Raw genomic sequence first — 16,394 nt, forward strand, 5'->3', positions numbered from 1 at the left:
ATCATGGAGCTTGATATGGAAAACAGAGATCCTAACTCATTGAATGACAATGTTCAGGTATGTATCTCTATACTTCAATTACACAAATTGAATTAGACTTTTTACAAATTCATAGTTTGTAAGATGTATCATCAATGACTGTATAAATTCTACGTTATTTTATATTATAACTAACTTTAGTAGATGCTAAACAAGTATACCGCAATAATTAATCCTTTAAATACTCAGAGCTTAGACAACTGCAGTGCTGTGAAACCTAGTGAAAAAAGAAGCATATGCGTTTGCCATTTCTACAATCGATTTGAATTAAAATGACTGAATCTGACATCTTGTTCTTTCAAAATAATCATTTACACGTGATATATTTCAATTAATGAATTAATATGAATGTGAGAAATGAGTATTATTCAAAAGAACTTTGTAATAACGATATGAACATCTCTAATCACAAACAGACAACTTGATGCTGAAGAATAGTATATCTACAATTTATTATATTTATTTCATAACAATTCTGCCTCGATCGTGATATATTTTTATCCAGAAAATACCTTTTCTTTCCAAGGTTTCGTTTGAAGATGTCCTTGGAGAACCTGTAGGTATCAACAGCATTGACTGTGTATGGAAGAACAGCTACTGGTGTTTCAACTGCGGTAAAAACTGCTGCTACAAGTTCATGACATGTCTTTGTGGAATTTGCATCGCTCTATACTGGGGCTGTGAGTTTGCCATTATTGCTTTCGATCAAATCTGGTGCATCACTCCTTCTCTCAGAGTCTTCTCCATCTACTGCGGCTGCGCACAGAAGTTCTTCGGTACTGTCGTTAACTGCTTCTTGGCACCAGTTTGTGAAACATTTGGCCTAATGTTCAGTAAGATTCATGTCACAAATAAGTAACCCACCATAAGCTGTGTCTGTAACTTGCTAACTGAAAGATTTCTGAAGATCCAGAATAAGGAAAATACCTGTGACTCCACAATTACGTACACTACAAGAACTGGATGGTCACCTACTTTCTCTATGCATGTTTTGATAGAATAATACTTGCTCTAACATATGTTGCTATAATGTTTTGCACGCTCGTAAAGCCAAACTACCGTTTTTTCTAATAAATATTTTACATAAGTAATTTTTGTAATGTTTTTGCAAATCAATACGGTTTTCTATCCATGAGGTGGATATATCTAAGATAGATACTTAAACACTTGAAGTTGAGGTTTGCTAAAATTCTGTAGTCCAATTATATGTATTTTAGACACATAATTTGTTTTGGGAATCAAAATGGAAATCACATTCTAGTGAAATGTATTTGAACGTCCAATCCCGATGGGTTGTAATCTAACCAGTTAGTGAAATGGGCTTTATATTTATAGCCTGTTGTTAGCTTTAAACACATATAACAACATAAGTAAATGTAAATTTCAATTTAACTGGTTCGGATTTTTTCTATAATGATCAATACATATTCCTTTACAAAAGCATTTGTGTTAAGACAGGGACACTGTTTATATTGATAACTAATTTTGATGTTGCTTCTCTGAGTTTTATCTAAATAGAAATAAAAATATGTTGCGAGTAATGGTGTAATAATGAAGAGTATTTGATTAAGTTAGACGTTTTTGCTATCATCAAGATGCTTTCAGAAGACGCGCTATCATAAACATCCGTATTTGTAAATCTGAGATAATATAAACCCAAGATTAAGTAATCATGCCGCTTCTGCTTTCAGATATGATAACCATTTCGGTGATTATTTTGATTGAGGTATTGCTATATACATTACTGAAAATGAACATGGTTTCCGGTTTACTAAACACTGATATATAACACTGAATAGATGTCCGCATGTCTCAGCCATTTAAACAAATTTTGTGTTGCATCTTTGACGACTTCAATATCACATTCATCAGACCTTTTTACCACTGGTCATTCTTTATTATGGACACTATTTACTGAACGTTACAAATAATTTCTAACTGGTTGTGATACCAGAATACCAAATTAATTTATGTTTTCAACATGAAGACAATGTTATGGTATGCGATGGTCTATCATTATGTTGTTCAATAACATAGCCATCACCTACCTTTTTTTTCGAGAGTAAATGTACACCCTTCTTAACACAACAGTGGAATAGGAACTGAAATAAATTTACAGGATCTAATTACAGACAAAATGTGCCAACAGGTACGACAAGAAAACATCATATTCATAATTCAACTCAGATTCAATAAAACTAGGGCAAAATATGAATAAAAGAAAGATTTACAAGGAGACTACTGAAAAAGAACAAAGAAAAAAAGAACAGGTGTTCCAGAAGAGTGAGCGTCTTGTTGCTTCATCGACGACTTCCACCATATGAATCTTGGGCTATGCCAGTAAGTAATGTCACGTTCTCAAATGAGGACAAGGTAAACAACAACGGAACCCATACGCAAGCTAATTAGCACGACACAGGTCCAGCTTTATGTCGGACAAAGAAAAAGAATATTTATCAATGAGATTACTATGACGACCGTAAAACTTCCATATCATTTTCATCAACCTGCGTCTTACGAAATTCATCAGCTTCCTGCACAAAAATCGTTGTCTCAACAAAGAAATTGAAATCATCATGCTTATCACAAAGTTCGGTCGGTGGAAAGCTGTCCTTGTTAATTTCCTTTGTAGGAAAAGATCGAAAAATCGGCTGATGTAAAAGAGTCTGTCGTATCTCCTTGGTTTCCAATTCTGATGGGTATATATAATGGACGTTGTCAATAAATCTCTTTCTATTTAAAAACAAGACATCATCAATATATCTTAATGTGTCTTTGTTACCTGTTTTGATTAGCCCTTCGATTCATTCAGCCTGGTATAAAAACAAAACAAGTCGATAAACAGAGGGACACAGTTCCCATGGTACCTGGTATGCTAAAAGTCTGTTGGAAAATCTCAAGAACAAACTCGACGAAGATGTTGTCAACCAGAAACAAGATAACACCAGCATTATCGTAAGATAAAACTGAAAATTGAAATCAATACAGATTGGAAAAATAGGAACTAAGGAAATATTAACATGTAGATCCTTGAACAGAAGAACATGAACAGGTGTTACAGAAGGGTAAAATCTTATGCTTCAGAGGAGAACAAGACCAGCTGTTCACAAAGGGTAAAAATCTGATGCTTTAGATGAGAAAAAGACCAGGTGTTCACAAAGGGTAAAAATCTGGTGCTTCAGAGGAGAAAAAGACAAAGTGTTCCAGGAAAAAACATCTGATGTTTCAAAGGAGAACAAGACCAGGTGTTTAAGAAGTGTGAAAATCTTATGCTTCAGAGTACAAAAAGACCAAGTGTTCAAGAAGGGTTAACATCTTATGCTTCTTCGACATCTCATATGGAGCACAGAAAGGTCATATTTCCCAATGAGATCATTATGCCGACAAACCAAACCGAAATACACTCTGAAGACAGCAAGCCCATATAGACACCAAACCAACAAGAATTCAGGAGGAGACAGGAACACATTGATTACTACAGACAAACTAAATCATAAAATTACCACTATATTAGTAAAATACCGAGGATATCCGAAGGCCGACAGGGACTCCCTATATACAATATCTTTAAGGAGTTCTATGTTTCCTGTCCTACATTATCCATCTTAATTTCACCCGAAGATAAAATCGTATGGTTTAATATTTCATTATAAAATTGAATAGCCAATCTTTAAATGAAGTGTCTGCTTGCATCTATAATAAGAAACCGTGTATTATGGTGAACTTGAAACGAGCCAGAACCTGTACGAAAACCTAAGATTTAAAATGATATCTTTTTACGTTGATATAAAAGACAAAGTTTGTTAAGCAGACACTAGAACGGCGAAAGTTTACATGTGTTTTCTTGTTACCATGCTACCAGCTTTCACACGTCGATAAACATCATTCATTAACCACAGTCATGTCAGGAATTGATTCTGTTCACACAACAATTCCTTTAACGATACTCGATTGAATATAAACGTGTGTACATATAGAAAACTTGCGACGGTGCATATGCACATATATGTACTGTGGAAACACAGATTCTCATATTTCATTGTTATTGAACAAGTCAGTATATTTGTATATACTAACTGTTGTGAGTCGGAGATGTTTCCAATATATGATGTAGATACCTACACGGTTTTACAAGGTCGAGAAAATTACTTTCAAAATACGTTCATGAATACACATTATATATCATACCATATATGATTTTAATTGAAAATAAACAAAAACATTACATGTCATATACCCACTTGAACATGTTTAGCATAAGTAAGGGATATTTAAAATCTATGACTGTTATATTTATTTTCATATGTAACTTAACTGGTTCACAACACAGATTTTTTTAATGATCGGTACATACAGCTCACATCAAACGTCTGCTTATACATCGAGTCAGTGATTTCAGCTACTTGATACGTGAAAATGCAATTCCTTTATTAGAGAAAATCGCTTTCTTGAATCGACCTAGATATCTTCATATATATCTGTATCACTGACAACCAGCATTTTGTTCACATGACATTACTGGTATATGCAGTTCTATGTATCATATTTTCTCGTGAATATCTTACATTGATTAAAATATATTGCGGCAAGGTTAGGAGTTACGGCAGCTATATTTTTACTATGTTTGCGTCCCTAGTTACCATGTGCGAGTGGGCGTGGTCTACCAACTGAAGATTGACATATTTCAGTGAAGACAGTGCCTTCATATTCACGTTTTACCTGTAGCTAAAATTGAATGAATGGTGAAAACCGACTAGCAATACTGTACGGAACGTTGTTACAAGATAATTGTTTAGAATATTAAGTAGGTATTATATTTCCAATACGACCTCGACATGTGTGTTACTATCGAAGGTAAATACGAGGGCTTGGATAAAACATTTCATCACAGATTCTTGAGTTGGATTTCCCAAATCATTTTTTTTATATTTATATAAATTGTATGTCAATGACTGTTTAGCTAAAAACCAATAAACACATATATCACATCTTGAAAAAACAAGTTCCACCAATTCAAAGTAACGAAATCTACAGACAAACCTGTTAAGTTTATGTGCATATACCTACAGCCTACCAACTCTAGATCGACTTTGTTTTATAACTATGTTTATGTATCATAAGAACGTGATTAAATCAGAAAACGTTATTCTTATACTTTCCAATGATCTGTTCTTGTAAAACATACAGTACAAGAGACCTGTAGATCGTTGGTGGCCGGAGCTGGATAGTGTATAGTAGAGTGTTGATATACTTACATACTGGCTGATACATAAAATGAAACAGAGCGTAAGATTCCTTTGGAAATCTCTATACTCGTAAATATCTGCAAGAATGAATGTCACTTTTTCTTTATATAGATATATAATGTAACATTACAACAAATCACTATGTTTTACACACTTTAGTACGATAAAGTTTGTTTTCGATGGTTTGATTGTTTTACTTAAAACTTGAATCAACAAGAATGCTGTTTAACTGGAGTACGAAAACGGAAAATAGTTTCTTTTATCAATGAAATCATCGATGTATCTTTTTCATTATTTTATTTCATCCTTCAAAATAAAGAAAAATGGAACTTGAAAATAAGAACATTTGCTACATATTGGTAGATACACTAAAACTGGTGTTTCATCAATAATAGCCGTTAAAGCAGCACACACTAGGTATGGCCAATAATGTGTGTGTCTGAACACGTCTCGCGGGTAACTCCGAGACTACAGGACAACGCCATTTACATACAATCATCATTAAATGTGGTATATCCCACTTGTGTAGACGCTGGTAGACACTCCCAAGTATAAAACACATATAGCAATATATGTCAAAAGTTGGGCAAAAGCGGAAAATGTCTTAAATACACAAGGACTTATATAGATATGGGTTTTAAAAAAATCGATTCTTTGGGAATCCTCTCGATAGTTCAAACATCCATAAAACAGTAGCTGCAATTCGTTATTTATCGATGAGCTAAATCTTTTATGGTGTCATTTCCTGGGTCACGCGAGTAAACAATAAGAATATTCATCATACTAACTAGAAATCAATAGTTCGATGTTTTCCTCACAGGACACTAATAAAGACCAACGTTGAAACGTATAAAACATAGTTGAATAAGATCATTGAATCAACTTACTGTTTAATTATCAAATAATAGATAATCAAGCACGCGCTAAAAAGAACCTACTGTAAACAAAAGACAAAATACAGTTTTGCGGAAAATAGAAGCTTGCTGTTGTGTTATAGATAATGACATTAGGCTATTGTGTGTGGAGGTTTATATAAGTGTACATCTGACTATAAGACGAATGGTATTTTAATGAAATGATACGCCACTCATAATGTTAGCATACACGGAGATGTAATTTTGATAAATGTTAAATTAAATTAAGCTGATCATGCTTGACGACCTACACAGCTATAAAGGAGTTAAGGTTCTTTGGTATCACATCCCTGTAACACAATGCTGACGTAACTCCTGGCACAGTTGTACTTTGGAAATTTAAAGTCTAATTTGCAATTAAAATCTCATTCCATTCTTTTTAGATGTTTAATTCTATTGTCTAACAGCTAAGAGATATATAGGACTGGATTATTTCATTGTATTTAGACGTGTTTGATAGAACCAGATGTTAGTTTGACTGGAGCATGTCTTTCATTATATGTATTCTCTGACTGTTGTAAAGTTAGGTCCTATATCATAGACAAGCGGACTTGATGAAGTCTCCGGAAGTTAGCATCCGTAATAGGGATCCCAACAACATCACCGACTTCCTCTTGGTAAGTGTATATAATCAATACTTATATATTATAACACTAACTAACTTCTGCCATGGGTTTGCGAATCTTACATGAGTTTCTTTTCATGTGAAATTTATCATTTTAGTCTGGGAATTTTTCGTTTTACCGAACCTCTGACGAGGTAAAAGAATGATTCGTGAAAAGTTTCATAATCTCAAATAAAGAAGGAACTGAGATTCTGTTTATCACAGATAATTTTGCAAGCATTCGTGGAAACAGCATTTATTATTTAAACTCTCTAATTGACGATATTCTCATAAGACCAATCACATTTCAGTTTGGTGACATAACACATGTGAAGTAGTACACTGATGTAACACTGGTTTTTACGCGATATGATACAAATTAAGATTGCCATCTTTGACAGGTAGACTTTGAGGACGTGTTTGCGGAGCCAGACGACACTCATAGTCCAGGTTGTGTGTGGCGTAATGGATTCGGTTGTTACAGAGGAAGCAAAAACTGTTGTTACAAGATGCTCACTTCATTGTGTGGTCTATTCTTCTCCCTGGCATGGGGCTGTGAGTTCGCCATAATGTCTTTCTCGATGGTTTGGTGTGTTATGCCAAGTTTGAGAATCTATGGTATATGTTGTGGATGTTTACAAAAGGCTTTCGGTACCGCCATGACTTGCCTTCTCGCTCCAATATGCGAAAATTGTGGACTTTTCTTCAGCTCCATGCATTTACAACATCATGGAAATAGGAAAGGTATGAACATTGAACAATCATTTAAATGATAACAAAACGTTATTCATCTGAAAACTACTCACGCAAAAATTGTATAATGATGAATTTCAAAAGGCAGCAGATGGCCAGGTGGGAAATTGACAATGCACTCGTCTTTCAATTAGGGGGCCGATTTTTTTTTATCGCAATCTGATATGAACAGGAACGGATTATCCCAGATAACTCCCGATCCCTCGCGAGCGTCCATCCGACCAGAAAGAATATTACTATCGTTTGGTATAACATATTCTGAAATGTTGGTTAATCAAAAAAGTGCGGTTTTGACACTATCAATACAAGGTATGAGTAAGACTAAAGTAACTAACTAGTCATCTTCCTATCTAGGTTTCATATCAGATAGCGAATAGTTTAATAAATAGTTTAAATATTCTCCAAAATGATTTTTTTTAATATTCATTATATCAAAAACAACTAAGAGAAAGTATCGGCATGTCAATAGAATCATTATTCAATGAAATAAGGGCAAGTATGAGCAAGATAGATATTAACACGGATACCTCTGCAAAATTATGTATTAATGTGTTCCGAAAGGGCAAGCTTCTTCTGCTTCATCGACCAAGCATGCCATGTAAATATTGGTCTATCAGGTAATGCCACGTTCCCGAAAAAGAACAAGGGTAAGAACAACAGAAGCTCGGGTATATAAACGAGAACCAAACACGTCCAATTTCATTTTGCACAGAAAATAGAACATTTCCCAATGAAATCATCATGACGACTATGAAACTTCAACACAATATTCAAAAAACAAGCCGACGAAAACAAGATCAACTGTGACATATAAGCACTATATGTATGGGAAGCACAGTGCTTCTTTATTGGGAAAATTCACAATTGAAAGTCAAAATCAACTGGCCTACCATTCATTTTGGTGAAAAAGTTTTTCCTGTTGGCTTTGCTGGAAGGAGAGACCTTGGTCAGTGGTTAAGGTAGAAGAAAGTACAATGTCCTTGATTTGAAATCATCTTGGGTATATATGGTGGCCAATTGAAGCTATCGTTAACCAAAAAGTAACGAAATGCACTCCAGTAACATGACTATAAACTTACAATTTCTACACAGATCAAGAATTCACGAATTATATTTCTCACTTATGTGAGGTTCCATTACAACCAGTTCAAAAGTGAAACCAATAAAAAAGAAAGTTGTGAGCGTAATTACTATGAATGCCTCGTTTTCACAAGCGAGATGAAAACTAGGTTAAAGGTGAATAGTGTATATAAAAAGTTCTGTTAATCGGGTAAATTAGGAGTTGGAAAGGTTTAGGAAGTTTAACGTATGGGTATTTCCGTACATTCCCTCAAATATTCGATGCCATAACATAATGAAATCAAAGTTATATGTTTTCTGTTGGTAGCAATTAAAATATACGTAAAAAATAATAGATTTTCGCTTTAGCTGTACTTACAAGTATTACAACTCACTTTAACTCATTAATGAATTAAGCTGTTACTACTAGATGGACTCGGTTGTTATCAGATTAATAGGAGGATTCAGTTGTTATAGGAGTACCAGATGGACTCAGTTGTTATAGGAGTACCAGATGGACTCAGTTGTTATAGGAGTACCAGATGGACTCAGTTGTTGTAGGAGTACCAGATGAACTCAGTTGTTGTAGGAGTACCAGATGAACTCAGTTGTTGTAGGAGTATCAGATGGACTCAGTTGTTATAGGAGTACCAGATGGACTCAGTTGTTGTAGGAGTATCAGATGGACTCAGTTGTTATAGGAGTACCAGATGGACTCAGTTGTTGTAGGAGTATCAGATGGACTCAGTTGTTATAGGAGTACCAGATGGACTCAGTTGTTATAGGAGTACCAGATGGACTCAGTTGTTATAGGAGTACCAGATGGACTCAGTTGTTGTAGGAGTACCAGATGAACTCAGTTGTTGTAGGAGTACCAGATGAACTCAGTTGTTATAGGAGTACCAGATGAACTCAGTTGTTATAGGAGTACCAGATGAACTCAGTTGTTATAGGAGTACCAGATGAACTCAGTTGTTATAGGAGTACCAGATGAACTCAGTTGTTATAGGAGTACCAGATGAACTCAGTTGTTATAGGAGTACCAGATGAACTCAGTTGTTATAGGAGTACCAGATGGACTCAGTTGTTGTAGGAGTATCAGATAAACACAATTTTTGCAGGAGTAATAGATGCACGGGACTCTCGGCTGTTGTAGGATTGATAGGCGTACTCGGCTGTTGTAGGATTGATACATGGACTCGGCTGTTGTAGGATTGATAGATGGACTCGGCAGTTGTAGGATTGATAGATGGACTCAACTGTTGTAGGATTGATAGATGGACACAGTTGTTGTAGGATTGATAGATGGACTCGGTTGTTGTAGGATTGATAGATGGACTCGGTTGTTGTAGGATTGATAGATGGACTCGGCTGTTGTAGGATTGATAGATGGACTCGGCTGTTGTAGGATTGATAGATGGACTCGGTTGTTGTAGGATTGATAGATGGACTCGGCTGTTGTAGGATTGATAGATGGACTCGGCTGTTGTAAGATTGATAGATGGACTCGGCTGTTGTAGGATTGATAGATGGACTCGGTTGTTGTAGGATTGATAGATGGACTCGGCTGTTGTAGGATTGATAGATGGACTCGGCTGTTGTAAGATTGATAGATGGACTCGGCTGTTGTAGGATTGATAGATGGACTCGGTTGTTGTAGGATTGATAGATGGACTCGGCTGTTGTAGGATTGATAGATGGACTCGGCTGTTGTAGGATTGATAGATGGACTCGGCTGTTGTAGGATTGATAGATGGACTCGGTTGTTGTAGGATTGATAGATGGACTCGGCTGTTGTAGGATTGATAGATGGACTCGGGTGTTGTAGGATTGATAGATGGACTCGGCTGTTGTAGGATTGATAGATGGACTCGGCTGTTGTAGGATTGATAGATGGACTCAACTGTTGTAGGATTGATAGATGGACTCAACTGTTGTAGGATTGATAGATGGACTCAACTGTTGTAGGATTGATAGATGGACTCGGCTGTTGTAGGATTGATAGATGGACACAGTTGTTGTAGGATTGATAGATGGACTCAACTGTTGTAGGATTGATAGATGGACACAGTTGTTGTAGGATTGATAGATGGACTCAACTGTTGTAGGATTGATAGATGGACTCAACTGTTGTAGGATTGATAGATGGACTCAACTGTTGTAGGATTGATAGATGGACACAGTTGTAGGATTGATAGGATTGATTGATAGATGGACTCAACTGTTGTAGGATTGATAGATGGACTCAACTGTTGTAGGATTGATAGATGGACTCAACTGTTGTAGGATTGATAGATGGACTCAACTGTTGTAGGATTGATAGATGGACTCAACTGTTGTCAACTGTTGTAGGATTGATAGATGGACTCAACTGTTGTAGGATTGATAGATGGACTCAACTGTTGTAGGATTGATAGATGGACTCAACTGTTGTAGGATTGATAGATGGACTCGGCTGTTGTAGGATTGATAGATGGACTCGGCTGTTGTAGGATTGATAGATGGACTCGGCTGTTGTAGGATTGATAGATGGACTCGGCTGTTGTAGGATTGATAGATGGACTCGGCTGTTGTAGGATTGATAGATGGACTCGGCTGTTGTAGGATTGATAGATGGACTCGGCTGTTGTAGGATTGATAGATGGACTCGGCTGTTGTAGGATTGATAGATGGACTCGGCAGTTGTAGGATTGATAGATGGACTCAACTGTTGTAGGATTGATAGATGGACACAGTTGTTGTAGGATTGATAGATGGACTCAACTGTTGTAGGATTGATAGATGGACATAGTTGTTGTAGGATTGATACATGGACTCGGCTGTTGTAGGATTGATAGATGGACTTGGCTGTTGTAGGATTGATAGATGGACTCGGCTGTTGTAGGATTGATAGATGGACTCAACTGTTGTTGGATTGATAGATGGACTCGGCTGTTGTAGGATTGATAGATGGACTCGGCTGTTGTAGGATTGATAGATGGACTCGGCTGTTGTAGGATTGATAGATGCTGTAGGATTGATAGATGGACTCAGCAGTTGTAGGATTGATAGATGGACTCAACTGTTGTAGGATTAATAGATGGACTCAACTGTTGTAGGATTGATAGATGGACACAGTTGTTGTAGGATTGATAGATGGACTCAACTGTTGTAGGATTGATAGATGGTCTCAACTGTTGTAGGATTGATAGATGGACTCAACTGTTGTAGGATTGATAGATGGACTCGGCAGTTGTAGGATTGATAGATGGAATCAACTGTTGTAGGATTGATAGATGGACTCGGCTGTTGTAGGATTGATAGATGGACTCGGCTGTTGTAGGATTGATAGATGGACTCGGCTGTTGTAGGATTGATAGATGGACTCAACTGCTGTAGGATTGATAGATGGACTCAGCAGTTGTAGGATTGATAGATGGACTCGGCTGTTGTAGGATTGATAGATGGACTCAACTGTTGTAGGATTGATAGATGGACTCGGCTGTTGTAGGATTGATAGATGGACTCGGCAGTTGTAGGATTGATAGATGGACTCAACTGTTGTAGGATTGATAGATGGACACAGTTGTTGTAGGATTGATAGATGGACTCAGCAGTTGTAGGATTGATAGATGGACTCAACTGTTGTAGGATTGATAGATGGACTCAACTGTTGTAGGATTGATAGATGGACACAGTTGTAGGATTGATAGATGGACATAGTTGTTGTAGGATTGATAGATGGACTCAACTGTTGTAGGATTGATAGATGGACTCAACTGTTGTAGGATTGATAGATGGACTCAACCGTTGTAGGATTGATAGATGGACTCGGTTGTTGTAGGATTGATAGATGGACTCAACTGTTGTAGGATTGATAGATGGACTCAACTGTTGTAGGATTGATAGATGGACTCAACTGTTGTAGGATTGATAGATGGACATAGTTGTTGTAGGATTGATACATGGACTCGGCTGTTATAGGATTGATAGATGGACTCAACTGTTGTAGGATTGATAGATGGACTCGGCTGTTGTAGGATTGATAGATGGACTCGGCTGTTGTAGGATTGATAGATGGACTCGGCTGTTGTAGGATTGATAGATGGACTCAATTGCTGTAGGATTGATAGATGGACTCAGCAGTTGTAGGATTGATAGATGGACTCAACTGTTGTAGGATTGATAGATGGACTCGGTTGTTGTAGGATTGACAGGAGGACTCGGCTGTTGTAGGATTGATAGATGGACTCGGCTGTTGTAGGATTGATAGATGGACTCGGTTGTTGTAGGATTGATAGATTGACTCGGCTGTTGTAGGATAGATAGATGGACTCGGTTGTTGTAGGATTGATAGATGGACTCAACTGTTGTAGGATTGATAGATGGACTCAACTGTTGTAGGATTGATAGATGGACATAGTTGTTGTAGGATTGATACATGGACTCGGCTGTTATAGGATTGATAGATGGACTCAACTGTTGTAGGATTGATAGATGGACTCGCCTGTTGTAGGATTGATAGATGGACTCGGCTGTTGTAGGATTGATAGATGGACTCAGCAGTTGTAGGATTGATAGATGGACTCGGCTGTTGTAGGATTGATAGATGGACTCGGCTGTTGTAGGATTGATAGATGGACTCGGCTGTTGTAGGATTGATAGATGGACTCGGCTGTGGTAAGATTGATAGATGGACTCGGCTGTTGTAGGATTGATAGATGGACTCGGCTGTTGTAAGATTGATAGATGGACTCGGCTGTTGTAGGATTGATAGATGGACTCGGCTGTGGTAAGATTGATAGATGGACTCGGCTGTTGTAGGATTGATAGATGGACTCGGCTGTTGTAGGATTGATAAATGGACTCGGCTGTTGTAGGATTGATAGATGGACTCGGCTGTTGTAGGATTGATAGATGGACTCGGCTGTTGTAGGATTGATAGATGGACTCAACTGTTGTAGGATTGTTAGATGGACACAGTTGTAGGATTGATAGATGGACTCAACTGTTGTAGGATTGATAGATGGACTCAACTGTTGTAGGATTGATAGATGGACTCGGCTGTTGTAGGATTGATAGATGGACTCGGCTGTTGTAGGATTGATAAATGGACTCGGCTGTTGTAGGATTGATAGATGGACTCGGCAGTTGTAGGATTGATAGATGGACTCAACTGTTGTAGGATTGATAGATGGACACAGTTGTTGTAGGATTGATAGATGGACTCAACTGTTGTAGGATTGATAGATGGACATAGTTGTTGTAGGATTGATACATGGACTCGGCTGTTGTAGGATTGATAGATGGACTCGGCTGTTGTAGGATTGATAGATGGACTCGGCTGTTGTAGGATTGATAGATGGACTCGGCTGTTGTAGGATTGATAGATGGACTCAACTGTTGTAGGATTGATAGATGGACTCAACTGTTGTAGGATTGATAGATGGACACAGTTGTAGGATTGATAGATGGACATAGTTGTTGTAGGATTGATAGATGGACTCAACTGTTGTAGGATTGATAGATGGACTCAACTGTTGTAGGATTGATAGATGGACTCAACTGTTGTAGGATTGATAGATGGACTCAACTGTTGTAGGATTGATAGATGGACTCAACTGTTGTAGGATTGATAGATGGACTCAACTGTTGTAGGATTGATAGATGGACTCAACTGTTGTAGGATTGATAGATGGACATAGTTGTTGTAGGATTGATACATGGACTCGGCTGTTATAGGATTGATAGATGGACTCAACTGTTGTAGGATTGATAGATGGACTCGGCTGTTGTAGGATTGATAGATGGACTCGGCTGTTGTAGGATTGATAGATGGACTCAATTGCTGTAGGATTGATAGATGGACTCAGCAGTTGTAGGATTGATAGATGGACTCAACTGTTGTAGGATTGATAGATGGACTCGGTTGTTGTAGGATTGACAGGAGGACTCGGCTGTTGTAGGATTGATAGATGGACTCGGCTGTTGTAGGATTGATAGATGGACTCGGTTGTTGTAGGATTGATAGATTGACTCGGCTGTTGTAGGATTGATAGATGGACTCGGTTGTTGTAGGATTGATAGATGGACTCGGTTGTTGTAGGATTGATAGATGGACTCAACTGTTGTAGGATTGATAGATGGACTCAACTGTTGTAGGATTGATAGATGGACTCAACTGTTGTAGGATTGATAGATGGACTCAACAGTTGTAGGATTGATAGATGGACACAGTTGTTTTAGGATTGATAGATGGACTCAACTGTTGTAGGATTGATAGATGGACTCAACTGTTGTAGGATTGATAGATGGACTCAACTGTTGTAGGATTGATAGATGGACACAGTTGTAGGATTGATAGATGGACATAGTTGTTGTAGGATTGATAGATGGACTCAACTGTTGTAGGATTGATAGATGGACTCAACTGTTGTAGGATTGATAGATGGACTCGGCTGTTGTAGGATTGATAGATGGACTCGGCTTTTGTAGGATTGATAGATGGACTCGGCAGTTGTAGGATTGATAGATGGACTCAACTGTTGTAGGATTGATAGATGGACTCAACTGTTGTAGGATTGATAGATGGACTCAACAGTTGTAGGATTGATAGATGGACACAGTTGTTGTAGGATTGATAGATGGACTCAACTGTTGTAGGATTGATAGATGGACTCAACTGTTGTAGGATTGATAGATGGACTCAACTGTTGTAGGATTGATAGATGGACACAGTTGTAGGATTGATAGATGGACATAGTTGTTGTAGGATTGATAGATGGACTCAACTGTTGTAGGATTGATAGATGGACTCGGCTGTTGTAGGATTGATAGATGAACTCGGCTGTGGTAAGATTGATAGATGGACTCGGCTGTTGTAGGATTGATAGATGGACTCGGCTGTTGTAGGATTGATAAATGGACTCGGCTGTTGTAGGATTGATAGATGGACTCGGCTGTTGTAGGATTGATAGATGGACTCGGCCGTTGTAGGATTGATAGATTGACTCGGCTGCTGTAGGATTGATAGATGGACTCGGCTGTTGTAGGATTGATAGATGGACACAGTTGTTGTAGGATTGATAGATGGACTCGGCTGTTGTAGGATTGATAGACGGACTCGGCTGTTGTAGGATTGATAGACGGACTCGGCTGTGGTAAGATTGATAGATGGACTCGGCTGTGGTAAGATTGATAGATGGACACAGCTGTTGTAGGATTGATAAATGGACTCGGCTCTGGTAGGATTGATAGATGGACTCGGCTGTTGTAGGATTGATAGATGGACTCAACTGTTGTAGGATTGGTAGGCGGACTCGGCTGTTGTAGGATTGATAGATGGACACAGTTGTTGTAGGATTGATAGATGAACTCGGCTGTTGTAGGATTGATAGATGGACTCGGCTGTTGTAGGATTGATAGATGGACTCGGCTGTTGTAGGATTGATAGATGGACTCGGCTGTTGTAGGATTGATAGATGGACTCGGCTGTTGTAGGATTGATGACTCGGCTGTTGTAGGAGATGGACTCGGCTGTTGTAGGATTGATAGATGGACTCAACTGTTGTACTGTTGTAGGATTGATAGATGGACTCGTCTGTTGTAGGATTGATAGATGGACTCGGCTGTTGTAGGATTGATAGATGGACTCGGCTGTTGTAGGATTGATAGATGGACTCGGCTGTTGTAGGATTGATAGATGGACTCAACTGTTGTAGGATTGATAGATGGACTCAACTGTTGTAGGATTGATAGATGGACTCAACTGTTGTAGGATTGATAGATGGACTCGGCTGT

General features: G+C 38.0%; 1 protein-coding gene across 1 annotated transcript; it reads left to right on the forward strand.

Annotated features, from left to right (window-relative positions):
• On the forward strand, positions 1-898 carry LOC132557719 (caveolin-1-like). Its single transcript, XM_060222241.1, has 2 exons — positions 1-57; positions 566-898. Exons 1-2 carry the CDS (start codon positions 4-6, stop codon positions 896-898), a joined length of 387 nt encoding a protein of 128 aa, XP_060078224.1. The 5' UTR covers positions 1-3.
• Positions 899-16,394: the final 15,496 nt, after the last annotated feature.

This window comes from Ylistrum balloti, unplaced genomic scaffold, assembly GCF_031769215.1.
Source record: "Ylistrum balloti isolate Yb309-2 unplaced genomic scaffold, AGI_CSIRO_Ybal_v1 Utg370712, whole genome shotgun sequence".
NCBI lineage: Eukaryota > Metazoa > Mollusca > Bivalvia > Pectinida > Pectinidae > Ylistrum > Ylistrum balloti.

What these genes read in the sequence shown, in the direction of transcription:
- LOC132557719 (XM_060222241.1), top strand. Translation starts at nt 4, where the DNA reads ATGGAGCTTGATATGGAAAACAGAGATCCTAACTCATTGAATGACAAT. An exon ending in CATTGAATGACAATGTTCAG is followed by an intron (nt 58 to 565) that starts GTATGTATCTCT and finishes TTTCTTTCCAAG; the next exon opens with GTTTCGTTTGAAGATGTCCT.